Source organism: Procambarus clarkii, chromosome 66 (assembly GCF_040958095.1).
Source record: "Procambarus clarkii isolate CNS0578487 chromosome 66, FALCON_Pclarkii_2.0, whole genome shotgun sequence".
Taxonomy (NCBI): domain Eukaryota; kingdom Metazoa; phylum Arthropoda; class Malacostraca; order Decapoda; family Cambaridae; genus Procambarus; species Procambarus clarkii.
In genome coordinates, this window is record NC_091215.1 from 26,148,203 (window position 1) to 26,170,668 (window position 22,466).

Sequence of the window (22,466 nt, forward strand, 5' to 3'; positions counted from 1 at the left end):
TCATTTCCTATTATTCCCACATGACTTAGCACCCAGTTGATAAGTACCCGATGGCCTTGACGTTTGAGTGTTTGCATTAATGATATGACATTTGTTATCAGATGGATGTTGTCGTGTATGTGTTCTTGTTGTAAGGTTTCAATGGCAGTTCTTGTGAGTCATGTGTAAACTGTTTTTCATTCATAAACCAACCCGTTCTTCAAACAAAGACCCAAAAGTGATTCCAAGCACCCGCCTAACCCGCTGTTTATGAATGGAAAAACGGTTTTCACGCGACTCACAACTGATTTCGTTCGAACACTTCCGGAACAAGTGCTTCACTGAAGAATTTTGTTCGAACCACAACGCACAATGTGGTAATATATTATAATATTAATTTATATTTGAGAAAATTTCTGTTTTGAATCAACAGCGTGTAAAAATTTATGAATGCGTCTGTGGGGTCGACCGCTGGATGTAATGAACTTGAGTCGAGGACGGGTTGCAGATGCTTCACCCACGTACTTCAAATGCAATTAAATAATCGCCAACAGAACCTAATCACCTAACATAACCTATGCCTATCTGTACATAGAATTGTTATGTATAATAATATTAATTTATATGAAAACAAACCAATTTTGAATACACAGTATGTTAAAGAATTATGACTTATAATTCAATTGTATAAGTCTGGTGCAGAGACACACATGGATTATTGTATGGAGACCTCATCTTCAGACAGACATAGCTGCTATGGAGAAGGTGCAACATCGGGCAATAAAAATCATCCCAGAGCTTAGTCAGCTCTCGTATCAGGAACGGTTGAGGGCCTCAGGGCTAACAACACTGCAAACCAGGCATGACAGGGCGGATCTCATCGAAACCTTTAAAATACTGAACAATTTGGAGGATGTTGACAATTTCTTCAAAAGGTCAGATGTAACATGAACGAGGAGCAATGGGTTCAAGCTCAACAAACCACAATGTAAGGCTGAAAACAGGGAGATGTTTCTTTCACCCATAGGGTTGTAAATCCGTGGAACTACCTACCCGCCGAAGCCATAAACGCCAAAATTTATTTATTTATTTATATATATATACAAGAAGATACATTGGGAGTGTAAGGATACATAGCATAGTAATTACATTCTTGTAAAGCCACTAGTACGCGCAGCGTTTCGGGCAGGTTTTTCTGCTGGATTTTATAATACAGCGGGAAAAGATCATCAGGGAAAATGGGGGGCCCTTTGACAAGCCACCGGCTTCCTGTCTTCGTCGAGGCCACTAGAATTAGTGGCCTTAAGTAATTCAGGTAAGATTGAGAGGAGAAAGGAAAAATGTCTTCCCAAATTTATTTAGTTTACGGTTAACATTTCGATTTTTTAAGTACGTTTTTTGTGTTAGTAGATATAGAGAATGTGGGAGGGAGGACTGTGAAAAATGTTCAATCGATTGCTTTGAGTGTATGTATTTGCTATTTGTACCTGCAAGATCGAGCTCTTAGCTCTTGGACCCCGACTTTCTAACAGAAGGTTGTTTCATGTACATTCTGGGCATCCCAACCCATTTTTCTCTATCATATCTACAATATGATAATCTATATATCTATACATAGATAATATATATAGATTATATAACTTTATCTATCTATCATATATATATATATATATATATATATATATATATATATATATATATATATATATATATATATATATATATATATATATATATATTGGTGTATACTGGCAGCAGGTTTTCTTTCAAACATGTTTCATTGAATATGACCGCATATTCTGTATTTATTATTTTCTGGTTTAGGGCTTCTATCCCTCTAACTATTTTCTTAGCATCAGGGCTTAATTGAAATAGGAGTTCTCCAAAACTCATTTTCGTACTTTTAAGGTGAAGAAAAGAAGTGATTTACTATAGAGTGTATTACACTTATTTGTATAATTTGCACGACGTTTCGAACCTCCATGGTTCATTCTCAAGTGAACAGATTTTACAATATTAGTTGATTTTATACCCGCATTAGGTCAGGTGATAATACAATGAAGGTGAAAAACATGGGGGGATACATAAGTGAGGTGAAACATAGAGGCTGCAGAAGGCGTATTGGCCCATACGAGGCATCTCCTATCCAAACACAAAGATTAATCCAGTGTAATTGGCCTGTTATGTTGGACATTGTCTTCTGTGTTGGCATCGATATGTTCTTGTCTTGTCCTTACTCTCATGGTTGGTAGAGTAAATAGTTCCGTGATTTGGGTGTTCATGGTAGGTCGCTCTATTCTTATGTGAATTGCCTCAAGAATTTGTAATCTTCTTGAATCTTGGGTTTTGTCTATTATGCAAGTATTCGTGTTCAACATTTCTCTTGTTAGAGTAATGTCATGGGCTTGTCTCATGTGATTCCTAGGGGCACCAGATTGAAGATGGCATGTCAAACGCCTCGTCAGCTTGGTCGACGTCATACCTATGTACTTACATTGAAGGTTACATCCTTCGTGGGGGCAAGTGTACATGTATACAACGCTTGACTGCTGTAGAGGGTTCTCCGTCGGCTTCGGGCTGTTTTTGATAAGGAGTTCGGAAGTCTTCTTGGTTTTGTAGAATATTATCAGGTTTATGTTTTGGTTAGGAGTAGTGCTTCTTACTCCTTTACGGATTATTTCTTTCATTATTCTTTCCTCTTTTATATGTTCGCTGTGCATGGTTGATTTGTAATATAATTTTATTGGGGGTGTTGTGGTTTCTGTTCTAGGTTCTGAATTATACCAACGGTCCAAGTGTCTTCTTATAGCAGCGTTTATTTCCGCGTTGCTATATCCGTTGTTCACCAATACCTGAGTTACTCTTTCAAACTCTCTACTCACGTTGCTCCATTCAGAGCAGTGGGTAAGCGCTCGACGAATATAAGCATTGAGAACACTGGCTTTGTATCTTTGGGGGCACTCACTTCTACCGTTCAGGCATAATCCTATGTTGGTGGGCTTGGTATATACGTTATATCCAAATTTCAACGAATCACGAGGAACCCCGTAGAAGACCTCAAGCGGAAAGTAAACAAAACAATTACAGCAATCAACGCAAAGAAAGGTAGTGTGCATTTCAATAAACTTCAAGGTGACTATGGCTTAGGATATGCCTACGGCAATGTTAAGACGCATAAACCAGGTAACCCACTACGCCCTATAATCAGCCACATACCAACCCCAACTTATCACCTGGCAAAGAAACTCAATGAACTCCTAACTCCATACACTCCAAGTAAGTTTAGTCTACAATCATCAGCAGATTTCCTAGAATTGATCAAATCTACCCAGCCCGATGGAATCATCGCTTCCCTGGACGTTGAATCCCTATTTACCAACGTCCCAGTCGACACAACCATAGGAATGATACTGGACAGAGTATACAGAGACGAGAGCACCCCCAAATTAGACATACCTGAGCCACACTTGAAAAGTCTTCTCGAAGCATGTACAAAGGAAGCCCCTTTCATCAGTCCACAAGGAGACATGTATTTACAAATAGACGGAGTAGCAATGGGCTCCCCCTTAGGAGTTTTATTTTCTAATTTTTATATGGGAACCATCGAAGATAGGGTCTTCAGTAGCAGACAAAAACCAACTGTATACTGCCGTTATGTAGATGACATATTCGTAATAGTAAAAGACTCAGATGAACTAATTGACCTAAAAAGACACCTAGAGAGAGAGTCAGTACTCCGATTTACACATGAAAATAGTGAAAATAACAGTCTGCCATTCTTGGATGTACTAATAACAAAAACAGGAACCTCTTTAAGCACCAACGTATATACCAAGCCCACCAACATAGGATTATGCCTGAACGGTAGAAGTGAGTGCCCCCAAAGATACAAAGCCAGTGTTCTCAATGCTTATATTCGTCGAGCGCTTACCCACTGCTCTGAATGGAGCAACGTGAGTAGAGAGTTTGAAAGAGTAACTCAGGTATTGGTGAACAACGGATATAGCAACGCGGAAATAAACGCTGCTATAAGAAGACACTTGGACCGTTGGTATAATTCAGAACCTAGAACAGAAACCACAACACCCCCAATAAAATTATATTACAAATCAACCATGCACAGCGAACATATAAAAGAGGAAAGAATAATGAAAGAAATAATCCGTAAAGGAGTAAGAAGCACTACTCCTAACCAAAACATAAACCTGATAATATTCTACAAAACCAAGAAGACTTCCGAACTCCTTATCAAAAACAGCCCGAAGCCGACGGAGAACCCTCTACAGCAGTCAAGCGTTGTATACATGTACACTTGCCCCCACGAAGGATGTAACCTTCAATGTAAGTACATAGGTATGACGTCGACCAAGCTGACGAGGCGTTTGACATGCCATCTTCAATCTGGTGCCCCTAGGAATCACATGAGACAAGCCCATGACATTACTCTAACAAGAGAAATGTTGAACACGAATACTTGCATAATAGACAAAACCCAAGATTCAAGAAGATTACAAATTCTTGAGGCAATTCACATAAGAATAGAGCGACCTACCATGAACACCCAAATCACGGAACTATTTACTCTACCAACCATGAGAGTAAGGACAAGACAAGAACATATCGATGCCAACACAGAAGACAATGTCCAACATAACAGGCCAATTACACTGGATTAATCTTTGTGTTTGGATAGGAGATGCCTCGTATGGGCCAATACGCCTTCTGCAGCCTCTATGTTTCACCTCACTTATGTATCCCCCCATGTTTTTCACCTTCATTGTATTATCACCTGACCTAATGCGGGTATAAAATCAACTAATATTGTAAAATCTGTTCACTTGAGAATGAACCATGGAGGTTCGAAACGTCGTGCAAATTATACAAATAAGTGTAAATACACTCTATAGTAAATCACTTCTTTTCTTCACCTTAAAAGTACGAAAATGAGTTTTGGAGAACTCCTATTTCAATTAAGCCCTGATGCTAAGAAAATAGTTAGAGGGATAGAAGCCCTAAACCAGAAAATAATAAATACAGAATATGCGGTCATATTCAATGAAACATATATATATATATATATATATATATAACCATATATATATATATATATATATATATATATATATATATATATATATATATATATATATATATATATAACCATATATATATATATATCCACACCCCAGAAGGATTCGAACCCAGACAGCCAGGAGCACTATGCCCCATGGCGTACCCGGTTCTTTATCCACTCGACCAACCGTGACTGTACAAAAGTCATTGGTAGCCGAGGCTATTTCCCCAACATCCCGACAGCACTTGGAGGTAAGCTTGGGCATAGATATTTCTCCGAATCACCTCACTTTGTGGGGCTCAATCACCGTCTGCCTAACTTCCAAACGGTTGGGCATCATTCCTTTCTCCCGTCTCATCCCTAATCCTTATCCTGACCTCTTCCCAGTGCTATGTAGTTATAATGGCTTGGCGCGTTCTCCTAATAGTTCATTTTGCTTCCAGTCTGCGTCAGCAGCTTAATAGCATTATTTATTTATTTATTTATTTATTTATTTATATATATACAAGAAGGTACATTGGGTTTGTGAGAATACATTGGATAGTACAGTATTTACATTCTTGTAAAGCCACTAGTACGCGCAGCGTTTCGGGCATTATTAGCAAACATGTTCATATAATTCTGTATTCCTTCTGGTAGATCATATATGTAGACGAGGAACATTACTGGTGCGTGAACTGAACCCGGGGCACAGAATTTCAGACGTAGCAGCGTTCACAATATCGGTATATGCATTGTTTTAACACACTATATGTAGACTATTTACATGTTGATCTGATTTTTATGGTGTTTTTACACTTGTTTACAATTATTATTATTATTATTATTATTATTAATTTTAATCGAACGTATTGTGTTGTTTGTGGGCAAAAATATAATTATATTTTTCGTTTTTGTTAATTTTTGGTGACGATAACTAACCTTCAAGGAACAGCGAGTGATTTTTAAGTCTAATTCGCAGCTTAGCCTGGATAAATAATACATTATTGTTATTGAATAGATCCATACTGTATATGTTTCGCATCAGCCCGCCCTCAGGGCCGAGTCGCTCGCTTGACTCGCGGACGGAGCGCGGGAAGCAGAAATAACAGCATGGCAGAGCTTAGGCTGCGCATGTTCAATAAACCTAACTCTCTCAAAGTCATTGATTTAGCTTCTCTTTTTATACTCTTATTATGGTAATAAAATATTAATGAGTGTATATATTTCTAAGTATCAGCAAGTCTCTGGGGGGAAATTTCCGATGAAGGTGGATCAATCTTGAGGGAGATGTTGAGGCGCCCAGAGCGCATGTCCAGGATGGGAGAGAGAGTGAGAGAGAGAGCGAGAGAGAGTGAGAGTGAGAGAGAGCGAGAGGGGGAGAGAGAGAGAGAGAGTACAAGAGAGTGAGTGAGCAGGAGTGTCAGCGCGTGCGGCCATAGACGATACTGTTTACCAGTGCAAGTCCAACCCACCACCGACTTGGGGGCGTCTGCTAGTGGCGTTCACCACCATCACCATCACCACCATCACCACCACCACCACCGCCGCCCAACACCGCCACCATACTGTACAAAATAATGAGTGTGAACTTGGGAAATGACACGAAAGCAGCCTCGCCAGTCAGAACCCCGGATGAGGGCAAGGAAAGCAAATACGAGCCTAAACAAAACAAGAAGATCGTTCGGCTCTTGACAGTGATCGCTTATGTCATATCAGTGTCGATGGCGGCCATAATTTTGTCGTTGTATTACGTATTCTTGTGGGACCCACAGATGAAGTACCCGTCCAAACTAAAGCAAGGTTCTCCCGCCAATAAAAACAGTCATCTTTTCGACGACAACCGACCCGCTCTTAATTCCCTGCCCTTCTCTTCACACGGTAAGTGCCTCCACCTATACACTTACTCCTGTGAGGGCCTCGACAACGCTCTCAGAGGTTCAGATTCTATGGTGGTCATATATCTCGAACGAGACACACACACACAAAAAAAAGGCTTTTGTTTACATGCAAACTCCATCGAAAAAAAGTTTTAATTTAAAATTTAAAATTTTAAATTTAAAATGTTAGCTTTGACACCTATATAGCGGCATTTCAACCACTGTGTTTCCTCAATAAAATATGTTCATCTGATCTGTTGTGGTATATAAGTAATATTTAGAAGACATACATGTTACATATCATAAGGATATAGGCCCACAAACATGGATAAAAGTTATATCATACAAAAGCCGGTTAGCCGACGGAATTTTCAAACCTACTTAACCATACCCAACCTAACCCAGTCGAGCCCAAACCATCTTAACCTAACCCAATCGAGCCTAATCTAAGCTAATACATCTTAATGTAACTATGCATACGGGTTTGATAATCAGAAAATAACCGTTTTGCGCGTGTGTGTGTGTGTCTGAAAGCCTGAATGGTCCCCAAGCCAATAAATCACTAAGAAGTCAATGACCCGGCCAGGCTTTGAGTCTGTGTTACCAAGGCTCACCCCACTTTATTTAATTCATTTATTATGCACCCCATACCCATCTTGTGAGCGATAGTGGAAAGGGTTACAGAGGCACATAATGGGCTCAGGGACTGAACCCCACAATTCATTTAGCTAAGCAAGTTACAAGCTTAATGAGTTAGTTACAACATTTAATACACATCGTCAGATCATCAATGGGTTCGAGATCGACCTCAAGTACAGGTTCTAAATTAAGCAACTGACATATGCGGAGAGCCTAGTGTCACAATTGATATGTTTGTCCTGCACACCGCCCCCCATCCAGTGGGCAGCGGTGGATAGGTTACAATCACTCAGTTACTACCTACAGTTAGCAAACTGGAGATATTTTGGCTTAAATTTCTGGTAGCAGATAATTTTGAATGAAATATTGACACATCGTTGGAACATTGGTTATAGAATTGTCTCTAAATTCACGTATCTTTTCGCACTCCATCACATAGTGACGGAGGGTGTGCGAATAATTTTGTTGACACAGTTTACATTTGGTCAGGTCTACATCGGCAGATAATGAGAATTCCCAGAGATACTTGTAACCGAGTCTAAGCCGAGCAGTAGTAACATCTAGAAGTCTGCTGATTTTATTGGATGAACCATAGATGTGTGGCTCCTCTTGCATGATAGTATACTATCATGCTATCATATCATGCTATCATATCATACTATCATGCTCACCCTACTGACACGCACATTACTGATACCATTCCACCAGCATATATTATATATATATATATATATATATATATTTATATATTATATATACTTTAGGCTTGTATCGAGGTCCTCCTCCACAACAGTGGCCTAACTCCTGCCACCCAATTTACTGCTAGGTGAACAGAGCATTAGGTGAAACGAAATGTGCCCAACCATTTCTGTCCCTCCCGGGAATCGAACCCGGTGCATGGTGAGGACATGATGATCATTATTATAATGATATACGGTTTGATAGTATATGTATATATATATAATTTTTTTTAACTTTAATATGGACGATAGAGATATTCCTTATCTCCGCTCCTAGTGTATATATATATATATATATATATATATATATATATATATATATATATATATATATATATATATATATATATATATATATATATCTGTCTCTCTCTGTCTCTCTCAAAAATAAATAAATAGAGGGTCGAATATTAAAAAAAAATATCAATATTTTGATTGCATTGTTGCTAGATAACAGCCCGAGCTCATTAAGAATTGCCGCACGCTCATTAATCCAGACGCTAATCCCCCCCTTAATCCCCCCCCTTCCCCCTCCCCCGCACCACTGTTGATGAGTGAAAACGGTATTTACTCACTACTCATCAACTCATCATCTGGGTTGATGAGTCGTGTCTAAGCAGTGACTGACTCCAAAGACGCAATTGTCAATTTAAACTTGTATTTAAAATGGGGATTTTTTTCATATATAAAATTATATATTTTTGGTAAATTACAATTTCGTGTATAGTTAGGCGTAGGTTAGGTTAGGTGTTTAGATTCTATTGGTAATTATATATATATGTCACATCCCCTGTTCAAGAATACAAGATACATTTTCACATGTATTACAAGAAATACATCATACACCTTCTGATCCACGACTAGAAATACAATAGACACCCTCACACACAATAGACACCCTCACACACACAATAGACACAAACACACACAATTGACACCCACACACACACAATAGACACCCATACACACACAATAGACACCCTCACACACAATAGACACCCACACACACACAATAGACACCCTCACACACAATAGACACCCACACACACACAATAGACACCCTCACACACACAATAGACACCCTCACACACAATAGACACCCACACACACACAGTAGACACCCAAACACACACAATAGACACCCACACACACACTATAGACACCCACACACACACAATAGACACCCTCACACACACAATAGACACCCTCACACACAATAGACACCCACACACACACAATAGACACCCACACACACACAATAGACACCCACACACACACAATAGACACCCACACACACACAATAGACACACACACACACACAATAGACACCCTCACACACACAATAGACACCCACACACACACAATAGACACCCACACACACACAATAGACACACACACACACAATTGACACCCACACATACAATAGACACCCACACACACACAATAGACACCCACACACACACAATAGACACCCACACACACACACACACAATTGACACCCACACATACAATAGACACCCACACACACACAATAGACACCCTCACACACACAATAGACACCCACACACACACACAATAGACACCCACACACACACAATAGACACCCACACACACACAATAGACACCCACACACACACAATAGACACCCACACACACACAATAGACACCCACACACACACAATAGACACCCTCACACACACAATAGACACCCACACACACACAATAGACACCCACACACACACAATAGACACCCACACACACACAATAGACACCCACACACACACAATAGACACCCACACACACACAATAGACACCCTCACACACACAATAGACACCCACACACACACAATAGACACCCACACACACACAATAGACACCCACACACACACAATAGACACCCACACACACACACAATAGACACCCACACACACACAATAGACACCCACACACACACAATAGACACCCTCACACACACAATAGACACCCTCACACACACAATAGACACCCACACACACACAATAGACACCCACACACACACAATAGACACCCACACACACACAATAGACACCCACACACACACAATAGACACCCACACACACACAATAGACACCCACACACACACACAATAGACACCCACACACACACAATAGACACCCACACACACACAATAGACACCCACACACACACAATAGACACCCTCACACACACAATAGACACCCACACACACACAATAGACACCCACACACACACAATAGACACCCACACACACACAATAGACACCCACACACACACACAATAGACACCCACACACACACAATAGACACCCACACACACACAATAGACACCCACACACACACAATAGACACCCACACACACACAATAGACACCCACACACACACACAATAGACACCCACACACACACAATAGACACCCACACACACACAATAGACACCCTCACACACACAATAGATACCCACACACACACAATAGACACCCACACACACACAATAGACACCCACACACACACAATAGACACCCACACACACACAATAGACACCCACACACACACACAATAGACACCCACACACACAATAGACACCCACACACACACAATAGACACCCACACACACAATAGACACCCACACACACACAATAGACACCCTCACACACACAATAGATACCCACACATTTCTCTTGAAAAAGATTAAGTCTCTGATGAATCCTTGAGTAAACTCGCTCTGACCCTCTCAAGGCGTTGAGTAAACTCGCTCTGACCCTCTCAAGGCGTTGAGTAAACTCGCTCTGACCCTCACAAGACGTTGAGTAAACTCGCTCTGACCCTCACAAGGCGTTGAGTAAACTCGCTCTGACCCTCACAAGGCGATATGTAAACTTAACTAGGGAGAAGGGAAACTACCAGGGGGAAAGCGCCAAGCCATTACGACTATATAGCACTGGGAAGGGGTCAGGATAAGGATTTGGGATGGGACGGAGGGAAAGGAATGGTGCCCCAAGCACTTAGAAGATCAGGGGATTGAACGCCGACCTGCATGAAGCGAGACCGTCGCTCTACCGACCACCCCAACTGAGCAAAAAAAAAAAAAGTACACTACAGCTACACAGAACCTTTTTTTTTTTATCCACATCAAATATTTTTCAATTATAAATTATATGTATCAACAAAAGATTTTTTTTATACAATTATTATTTTTTTTCTTTAACTATTGACAGCTGAACCCTCTCGATTTTTTTGTTTACGAATAGATGGGTTCGTGGTCGACTTATTATCGGGAATCCCCGGGTTCGAATCCCGGTTGGGACACGAAAGAGGTTGGGCACGATTCCTATAAATACAGGATCACTTATATTGCGTCTATATATATATATATATATATATATATATATATATATATATATATATATATATATATATATATATATATATATATATATATATATATATTTACCTAGCAGTAAATAGGACCCAGTAATTCCACCTTGGGTTAGCCCCCCCCACCCCCCCAAAGGGGAAAGAGGGGGGAGGAGAAGGGGGGTTTGGGGGGGACGTCAGTATAAGCCTAATACGTATATACAAACATACGCAGGCTGCCTGTCCCTTAGAACACGAATTATTATGTATTACTTACTTTTCTGTTAAAATATTGAGTCCCGACGGCCGTTTTCTTTGTGCTATAGATATATTGTTTTTGTATTTCTTTCAACAACAGACTCCTGCATTCACCCATTTTCTTTCAATAACAGACTCCTGCATTCACCCATTTTCTTTCAACAACAGACTCCTGCATTCACCCATTTTCTTTCAATAACAGACTCCTGCATTCACCCATTTTCTTTCAACAACAGACTCCTGCATTCACCCATTTTCTTTCAACAACAGACTCCTGCATTCACCCATTTTCTTTCAACAACAGACTCCTGCATTCACCCATTTTCTTTCAACAACAGACTCCTGCATTCACCCATTTTCTTTCAACAACAGACTCCTGCATTCACCCATTTTCTTTCAATAACAGACTCCTGCATTCACCCATTTTCTTTCAACAACAGACTCCTGCATTCACCCATTTTCTTTCAATAACAGACTCCTGCATTCACCCATTTTCTTTCAACAACAGACTCCTGCATTCACCCATTTTCTTTCAACAACAAACTCCTGCATTCACCCATTTTCTTTCAACAGCAGACTCCTGCATTCACCCATTTTCTTTCAACAGCAGACTCCTGCATTCACTGGTAAGTCCACCGCAAAGGTACACAAAATAAATTCAGCAACTGATAAGAAATAAATCAACTGAGCAACCATCAATCAATATTTTTCTGCTTTACAAAATAGGTTACCAAACGCCTATTTTAACAAGAACAACACCACAGTCACCCCCATTAAAAAAAAAAAACACATCCCAGTTGCATCAGAAGTGGCGGTTTTATGAGACAAGGATCCTAGTTTAAACTGTTTAACGGTCGCAAATTTAAGCGGGTTATCGTTAAACGGGGTAACTGTTTATACGAGGTGAGGAGGTGGCGTGTGTGTGTGTGTATGTTTGGGAGTGGTATGTGGTGGTGGGCAAACACATGTGACTGCGTGCATGTGTGTGTGTGTGTTGGTTGGTTGGTGTGTACTCAACCTAGAGGTGCTTTCAGGTTCGAATCTTGGCCCCCTACACCACATATAACCTCCTCCTCCTACTCCTCCCACCTTGTTTTCCAAAACATTCTTAATTTAATGCATTGATTCAATTCCCCGTTTTCATAGCATAATTTGCATTTAAAATGGTGTATTGATTGGCTTTCTTTGTCAAACTCATGTCACTTATTGGCGCCAAGGAAGTATATAGTTCTTTCCCGCTCATTCTTTGTCTAGTTCCCACCAAGAAGCTTTGGTCAGTAATGCAGAGGCGCCACAGACGGGAACTATAGCCACACTATCGAGTCACAGAGCTGTCGGAAAGAACTTTTTCAGTGTGTGTGTGTTGGTGGGTAATTAAGCCTCATAGGTAATTACAGAAACGCCATTTACTAGACGAGAGACACACTCGTGGTGTCCCGTCTTCCCTCTAATGATCTCTTGTCGTATGACAATTTGAAACTGGTGATGGGTTTGGCAGCCACCACCTTTTCACTTAAATAGTTACATCTGTCCACAACTTTTCAAAAATAGGGAACTTTTGTGTGTTTCTCCTGCCACCACCGTGTTTTATCAGCTGGAATCAATAGTTTCTTGTTTTCGAAACTGCAGCTTTCACAAATTCTTCCTGGTGGACTATGTCAATTCGTGTCAGTATTTTGTATGTGGTGATCATATCGCCTCTTCCCATTTTTTAAATCTTTTGCCTTCGACATATTTAACGCCTATGCACCCTCGCCTCATAGCTCTTGTTTTTAATTTCGTACGCCATTTAGTACCGTGTCTGTGTCCCTCAGTGATCAAGTTCACTGTTGTTGGTCTTGAGATTTCGACACCTCAAAACAGCTGCGTATTCTAATTTCGGTCCAACGGAAATTCCTTTAGCGTTACTCCACTAATAAACATGTAAACGATTCTAAACGTTTTGCAATCCTAGCGTAGGCTCCTTCCTCTTGCAATGCCTCTGTTGTAATTCTCCAGTGACAGTTTGCTAGCCATAACCATTCGCTTGATCTCTTTACCTTCTCAAAGAGTTCCCATGGCATCTTTTCACATAATTTATAGGTTGTCTTTGGCCTGTTTCCCTCCTTATTCCACGTCCCCTTACCTGGTATTTATTTGAGTTGAATTCCATCTGCCATTTTTCGTTTTTATGATCCATTCACTTATTTTTTTTATAGATTATGTCTTTTACCAGTTTGGTTTCCTGAATGTCAAGATGCTTGAAAAATAATATCGTAGCGGAATGGTTTGGGTGTGCATTTCGTCAAAGCCTAATTATCATAATAATAGTAATAATATCAGTTGGAGGTTGATAATTACTGTTATTGTGTGTGTGTGTGTGTGTGTGTGTGTGTGTGTGTGTGTGTGTGTGTGTGTGTGTGTGTGTGTGTGTGTGTGTGTGTGTGTGTGTGTGTGTGTGTGTGAGGGGGGGTGGGGGACTAAACAGGGGGCTGAGAAATGTATGACGACTGGATTAAAGACCAATTGATTATCCTCTTTCCCACATATTTCTTATTATTTTATTAACACCTCTCTATTACTCTCATTCACCACATTATTCTGTCTCCCAATTTTTTCTCATCCCCTCTATTCCAACTCCCTCCCCATTTCCTTCAGTCTCTCACCCCCTCCTCTTTTCCTTCTCCATTCTTCCCCCCTTATTCTCTATGTTCCCCTCCCCCCATTCTAGTGTCTCATCCGTCTTCTCCCTCCCTTTATCAAGCTTTGTTCTCTCTCTGATTAATTGATTGATAAAGATTAAGCCACCCAAGAGGTGGCACGGGCATGAATAGCCCGTAAGTTCTCTTTAGCCTCCCGCTTTTAAGTGACCTATGCCTACCAGACCCCCCTACGTGACCCCTACCCCCTCCTCAGACCCCCACGTGACCCCAACCTCCTCCTCAGACCCCCACGTGACCCCCACACCCCCCTCCTCAGACCCCCACCAGCCAGACAGCCCAACATCGTCAGGTAACCACCACTAGCAGACCTCCCGTAAGGTAAACAATTTCAAAACAAAACATTAGAGTGAACTTTGTAAACAAAGTGGGGAGGGCGAGGAAGAGGGGGAAGAGGAGAGGAGGAAGAGGGAGAGAAGGAGGAGGAAGAGGAGAGGGAGTAAATGTGTGACAGAGGTATGGAGAGGGAAAGCGAGGCAGAGGAAAATAAAGGGAAAGGGGGGAAGGCAGGAAAGGGAAAATAAAGAGAAAACGCTGTAAGGCATATTATGACTATATAGCACTATGGAAAGGATATGCGGATACGGATTTGGGATGGGACGGGGGGGGGGGGAGGGAAGGAATGGTGATTCCACATGGAATCACAAGACCACATGGACTCAGAACACCTCATGGAATCAACAAAAATCCAAATAAACCACCTCATGAATTATATCAGTTAATTAAGTATTCGCTGTTTTCTAGTCTAAGCTATTTAAGCATATCTTGGCGCCTAATCCTGCTCTCATAATGGGTACGGCGCCCACAACAAATAAAGTAAACAAAGGTCTAACCCCTGTTAATGTTACATTTACGTCTGGTGTTTTATTTGGCAATATATTAACATAGTTGAAATAAAACTTGAAAGTGGTGTACAGTAAATACGTATATGTACTGTATTAAGTTACGCTGGCTTGGTACGTGAGTTTGCCCTAGTCATCCCTCGGAACACCGGTTCAGGGAGTCCGTTCTCTCAAGTGGCCGTTCCGTAAAACATCCAAAATTCAAAATATTCAAAATTCTAAATTCTAAACATACAACTGTTTTGCCTCCGTACAAACGTACGAACCCATGCAGCCCACCTAACCCATCGAGGCCAATGCATAGTAAATGTGATAATCTACTAATACGTTGCAATTTTTAACGGATTGGTCGATTGCGGCAAAATTACGACGTATCAAGTGAGAGGACAGGTTGTCACCCTCTGACGAGCAATTAAAGGTGGTGATACAGTAGTTAGCTGAATATACGAGAAGCGAGGTATTCCTCTCGGCTGAATTCAACCAGCCACAACAGTCTACTGAAACTCAAGTGTCTGCAAAATGGAGCTATTTAGCTCTTGGACCCCGGCTTTCTAACCAATCTATTTATATTATATTTACTACATATATTTGTCTCTAACACACACACACACACACACACACACACACACACACACACACACACACACACACACACACACACACACATACATCCCCAGGAAGCAGCCCATAGCATCTGTCTAATTCCCAGGTACATATTTACTGCTAGGCGAACAGGAGCATCAGGCTGAAAGAAACTGCCCCATTTGTTTCCACCTCCGCCGGGAATCGAACCCGGATCCTTAGGACCTGTTTCCTGCCATAATTATTATTATATAATTATTTAATAATATATAAATATTTCCTCCTATAGTTATTTTTTTAATGGGTGGCATATGATATCAGTAACGCTATAGTCTGTGACACTCTTAATAGGAAACTTAAGTATTCAAATTCAAAATTCAAATTCAATTCAGTTTCTTAGACTCCGTTTTTAAGCTGGGAAGAATTTAATGAATAAATCCACAAGGGCCGTGACGAGGGTTCGAAGTTACGTCCGAGAGGATCCCAGACGGTGCAGTAGCGTCTGGGATCTGCTGGGAAGATTTTCTCCTTGGCGGAGTTTTGATGGATTGTGAGCCACGAGGAACAGTCTTGGGTTAATGGTAAACACAGCCAAGCTTCTGGTATATCCTGGTGGAATATGAGGATATACCAGTGGTGGAGTATAGTGTATCTTTCCTTCCTTTCTTCCTTCCTTTCTTTCTTTCTTTCTTTCTTTTTTTCTTCCTTCATTCCTTCCTTCCTTCCTTCCTTCCTTCCTTCCTTTCTTTCTTTCTTTCTTTCTTTCTTTCTTTCTTTCTTTCTTTCTTTCTTTCTTTCTTTTTTTCTTCCTTCATTCCTTCCTTCCTTCCTTCCTTCCTTCCTTCCTTCCTTTCTTTCTTTCTTTCTTTCTTTCTTTTTTTCTTCCTTCATTCCTTCCTTCCTTCCTTCCTTCCTTCCTTCCTTCCTTTCTTTCTTTCTTTCTTTCTTTCTTTCTTTCTTTCTTTCTTTCTTTCTTTCTTTCTTTCTTTCTTTCTTCCTTCCTTCCTTTCTTCCTTGCTTCCTTCCTTCCTTCCTTCCTTCCTTCCTTCCTTCCTTCCTTCCTTCCTTCCTTCCTTCCTTCCTTCCTTCCTTCCTTCCTTCCTTCCGTCCTTTCTTCTTTATTTTATTTCTTTTCGTCTTTCGTGATTCCAGTTTTTATTACTGATATTGTCGGGGTGTTCCAGACCCCGGCTGCCAACAGCAGGAAGGTCCAACGGCCCCGGTTCGAGTCCCACCGCGACCCACATTTGAGGAAGCGGCGGGCTACATGCCAAGTGGGTCACCACCACCTTATCTTGCTGGCTGGGGTTATCTTGAGGTTATCTTGAGATGATTTCGGGGCTTAGCGTCCTCGGTCCTCGACCAGGCCTCCTTTTTGTTACACATCCCCCAGGAAGCAGGCCGTAGCAGCTGTCTAACTATCAGGTACTTATTTACTGCTAGGTGAACAGGGGCATCAGGGTGAACGAAACTCTGCCCATTTGTTTCCGCCTCCACCGGGGATCGAACCCAGAATCTCAGGACTACGAATCCGAAGCACTGTCCACTCGTATATCCCAGAGTACGGGATACACACACACACACACACACACACACACACACACACAGGCGGGACCAAAGAGCCAGAGCTCAACCCCCGCAAACACAACTAGGTGAGTACAACTAGGTGAGTACACACACACACACACACACACACACACACACACACACACACACACACACACACACACACACAGACACACACACACACACACAGGGGGCCTCGCAGCGGAGTGGACAGCGGTCGAGATTCGTAGTCCTGAGATTCCGGGTTCGATCCCCGGTGGAGGCGGAAACAAATGGGCAGAGTTTCTTTCGCCCTGATGCCTCTGTTCTCCTAGTAGTAAATATGTATCTGGGAGTTAGACAGCTGTTATGGGTTGCTTCCCGGAGAGGTGTATGTGTTAGAGAGAAATATGTGTAGTATACTTAGTAGAGGAAAATAGATTTGTTTGAAGGGACGGATCCAAGAGCTAATAGCTCGATTCTGCTAACACAAACAGTAAATACTCTCTCTCTCTCTCTCTCTCTCTCTCTCTCTCTCTCTCTCTCTCTCTCTCTCTCTCTCTCTCTCTCTCTCTCTCTCTCTCTCTCTCTCTCTCTATCCGGCAGACAGAAGAGAGAGAGAGAGATAGAAAGACAATGGACTGATGAGAGAGACAATGGACTCTCTCTCTTCTGTCTGCCGGAGAGAGAGAGAGACAATGGACTGATGAGAGAGACAATGGACTCTCTCTCTTCTGTCTGCCGGAGAGAGAGAGAGACAATGGACTGATGAGAGAGACAATGGACTCTCTCTCTTCTGTCTGCCGGAGAGAGAGAGAGAGTTTATAGAGTCCAACTTCAGACAGAGGTGAGGGACCCTTCCCTAAAGGTCAGCGTCACCTTGTTTTTGTCTCGTTTGATCCATTTGTACGATTTTAAAAGTTAGTGTCGATAACCGAGGATGACAACACAAACACACTTGTTTTGACGAGTGGTTGAAACACTTTCATAAAGGCTAAAGTCCCATATTGACTGACTTTCGCCCTCCTGGGCTAAGGTTAGGTTAGGCATGCACTCTCTTGAACATTATATTGTAGAATGTCCCATATTGACTGACTTTCGCCCTTCTGGGCTAAGGTATACTGAACTGTGTAATTACTATATGAGTACTGGAACACTTGATGATATACTGGACTTGTATCCAAGATTAACCATGTAATGTATCAATTATATAATGTATGTGATGTAACTATATAACCTGAGCTTGTAAAAGCACCTTAATCACCTTCAGTGATTAAGTGCTTAATTGCACACTAGTTTCTCTATCAGCTATCTCACCCTGTCAAAGTAAAAAGAGACAAATGTATGTGAATGCATGTGTGTGTGTATATATGTATGTATATATGTATGTATATATGTATGTATATATGTTTATGTACGTATATGTGTGTGTGTGTGTGTGTGTGTATGTATATGTATGTGTATAAAATATATATGGAAGCTGATCAGAATTACATTTCACCTTTTTAAATGTACATTAATGACACTATGTAAAAGACACATCAAACACTTTATGTAGGGCATACGTAAATCTGTGTATCTATGTATTTACGTATGTAGGTTAGCTTAGCATTTTAAAAGCACCGAATCACCTTCTGTGGTTGATTGTTCAATAAACCCTTGAACTATATGTTTAACACTTCTCTAACCCTGTCCATGGAGGACAGAAAAAAATGTATATATGCTGGTTAGCATTGTTAATGTGTGGCCACGTCTGTGGTAGAAAATAATAATAATATAAAAAATAAAGGCTAAATATTATATTCGCCAGTTATTATTATAGGTGGGTAGTTACGGTAGTTAGGTGGGCAAGTTATGGTGGTAGTGCCACCACTATCTGACCAGGCTGATGGGGGGGGGGGGCTGACAGCTGAGTGGACAGCGCTCCTCGGGGTTCGTAATCCTGAGGTTCCGGGTTCGATCCCCGGTGGAGGTGGAAACAAATGGGCAGACTTTCTTTCACCCTGATGCCCCATCCACTACAGTAACAGCCCCCCTCAAACAAGAGAGCCACGTACTGCTACCATTATAATCTATTCAAGTGATACACATGTAATTAAATGTACAATTTTCCTCACGATATAAATATATATATATATATATATATATATATATATATATATATATATATATATATATATATATATATATATATATATATATATATATATATATATATATATATATATATAGGTATTTTTGTATTTTTCAATTACATTTGAAGATCATGCAAATGTCGACTTTTAAGTCATTGGAGATTGAGGTAGAATAACAGAGTTTGAATTAGGGCTTGTACCTAATAGGGAATACCTATGACGATCCTCTTACCTAATACCCATTACAGGCTCTGAAGCCCCGCTGGTGCCGGTGGAGGAGGATCAGGTGCCAATCCGTCACTTAGAGACATATGTCTTTGAGCCAATATTTATAAGAGTCTCCCCCTCTGTAATTATTCACCACCCGTGCTTTGTTATTATTGAGCGATGCGATGTTCCGTTGCGGGGCATACAACCGCTCGGAGTTGGGATTGTTGCAAATTGTTGCACACGAAGCCACTTCGACATAAAATGGCTGCTACCTCCTGTAGCCCCCGCCTACATAAAGGGGATTAAGGAGCTGGTTTGGCGCAGTGGAGGTCCAAGGCTCCAGTGGCGCGGAAACACATCTCTTGTTTACCGGACAACTCCTCGCTCGGCGCAACTTATCGCTTGAGTGAGCGCCTTCAGGAGAAGAGAGAGAGAGGGAGCGAAGATGGCGGAAGATGAGCCCGAGGAGCAAGTGGCCGCGGACGGGGAGCAGACGAGGGGAGGAAAATCGGCCCTCACCAAGAAACTCATCAAAATCACCACTGTGGTGGTGTATGCGTGCGGGGTGTCCAGCGCGGGCTTCCTCCTCTCGCTCTACTACATCATATTCTGGGACCCGCAGATCAAGGGGGTCAGGCCCCCGGACTACCTCCGGGGGGTGGAGATGGAGGACTACGTTGGCGTAGCCTCACGACCAGAGGCTCAGATGGGGCTCCAACCCACCACGGCTCTCCCGCAAACGTCGAAAGAGTTCATGGACGCCCTCGTCAGTAATGTCACCGAAGGTTGGTTTTTGCAAAAGTTCATTTAAATTGATTCACCAGCCATTTTATTCTGGACTCACTGTCTCATTCACAAGAAGAAACAATTCCGATTACATTATGAGACCCAAAATTGACATATACTCAAGCTACCCCTCCCCCCACTCCAAAAAAAAAGTCTAGTCTTAGGCTATGTTGATTTAAGCTATGCAATGACCTGACTCATCTGGTGCTCGCTAAGCTGAGTGCCTCGACTCAAGTGCAATGTTTCTACATTGATTCACGCGTGGTAGTTATACAATATGAAATTGCTTTTTTATGGTATCGCGCTCAATACCCGGTTCACAGCTGGCGGTATCTGATTGATAAAGATTAAGCTACACACACACGAGGTGGCACGGGCATGAATAGCCCGTAAGGCGGTCTCTGGTGCTGTCTCACCTATATAGTGCTTACCTAACAGTGACTTTAGCGAGCACCGCTCCTGTGCCAGGTAAGTCCACTACGGGCTCACCATAGCCCGTGCTACTTGCCCCGCTCCTGTGCCAGATAAGTTACGGGCTCACCATAGCCCGTGCTACTTGGAACTTGTTCCGAGTAGCTGAATCTATAACAACATAATAACAGTGATTTTAGGGCAAGGAGGTCAAACACTTTAACCCTCCCCCCCCCCACATCCCCCCTTCGCGGCTTACTAGTCAACCTGCTGACGATTTCGGGGGTTTCACGGGCTCACCATAGCCGGTGCTACATGGGCATTTCGTTCTGAGTAGCTAAATCTAAAACAACAACAACAACAACTATTTCAGGGATCAGTATCCTTGCGGCCCGGTCTCTGACCATGCCTTGTTGTAGCTGTTACGTTACAATTTAACAATCCTGACGATCGAAATCTTCGTCGAATTGTCTTAAAATTGTGGATGTAGGATCTACATTGTTGATAAATTAAAATATTATTCAGAAAATATAGAGGTTATGTAGCGGGCTAGAACTCGGGCCCGTGGACTCCTCTGCATACGCACGCACTTTAGCGTTAATGATGCCCGAAATGCCCGAAAAGCGTTAATGATGCTTTGATGCCCGAAACGCTTTGCGTAATAGTGGCTTTAGGCATTGTATGTACTAGCTCTACCTATATGTCAACCAATCCTTGTAAAAATTTATTGTATGTATGTACCTTACCTAAATAAAATTGTATTGTATTGTATTGTAATGTATTGTATTGTATTAAATTAGAATATTTCCGATACATCAGCTTCTGCTTCTCTTGAACAAGAACATCTTGTGTGAGACTGTAACCAATGCTTTCTGATAGTCAAGGAATATGCAGCGTACCCGTCCATTTCCTGATTGAATTTTTTTCGTTTTTATTGTAGAATAAGTTTGTCAATCCGGAGCCGGTTGGCCGAACGGACAGCACACTGGACTTGTGATCCTGTGGTCCTGGGTTCGATCCCAGGCGCCGGCGAGAAACAATGGGCAAAGTTTCTTTCATCCTATGCCCCTGTTACCTAGCAGTAAAATAGGTACCTGGGTGTTAGTCAGCTGTCACGGGCTGCTTCCTGGGGGTGGAGGCCTGGTCAAGGACCGGGCCGCGGGGACACTAAAGCCCCGAAATCATCTCAAGATAATCTCAAGAAGATCAGGATTAACCTTCGCTAATGTGTGTGTTCACCTAATTGTGCTTGCGGGGGTTGAGCTCTGCTCTTTCGGCCCGCCTCTCAACTGTCAATCAACTGTTACTAACTACTTTTTTTTCCACCACACACACAC

At 41.7% G+C, this 22,466-nt stretch overlaps 2 protein-coding genes across 3 annotated transcripts in view; one reads left to right on the forward strand and one right to left on the reverse strand.

The window, feature by feature from the left end:
* Positions 1-22,466, reverse strand: part of LOC123769159 (RNA-binding region-containing protein 3) — a 55,151-nt gene that overhangs the window by 25,845 nt on the left and 6,840 nt on the right. The gene's annotated exons all lie outside the window — the stretch shown is intronic.
* LOC123748195 (homeobox protein abdominal-A) overlaps positions 6,424-22,466 on the forward strand; it is a 34,553-nt gene continuing 18,510 nt past the window's right edge. The window contains exon 1 of one of the 2 annotated variants that reach the window (XM_069309908.1): positions 6,424-6,913. In XM_069309908.1, coding sequence (XP_069166009.1) covers positions 6,613-6,913 — 301 coding nt within the window. In that variant the 5' untranslated portion in view covers positions 6,424-6,612. Of the gene's footprint in view, positions 6,914-20,147; positions 20,718-22,466 lie in introns of those variants that run through there. The other variant, XM_069309907.1, reaches the window with a different exon arrangement.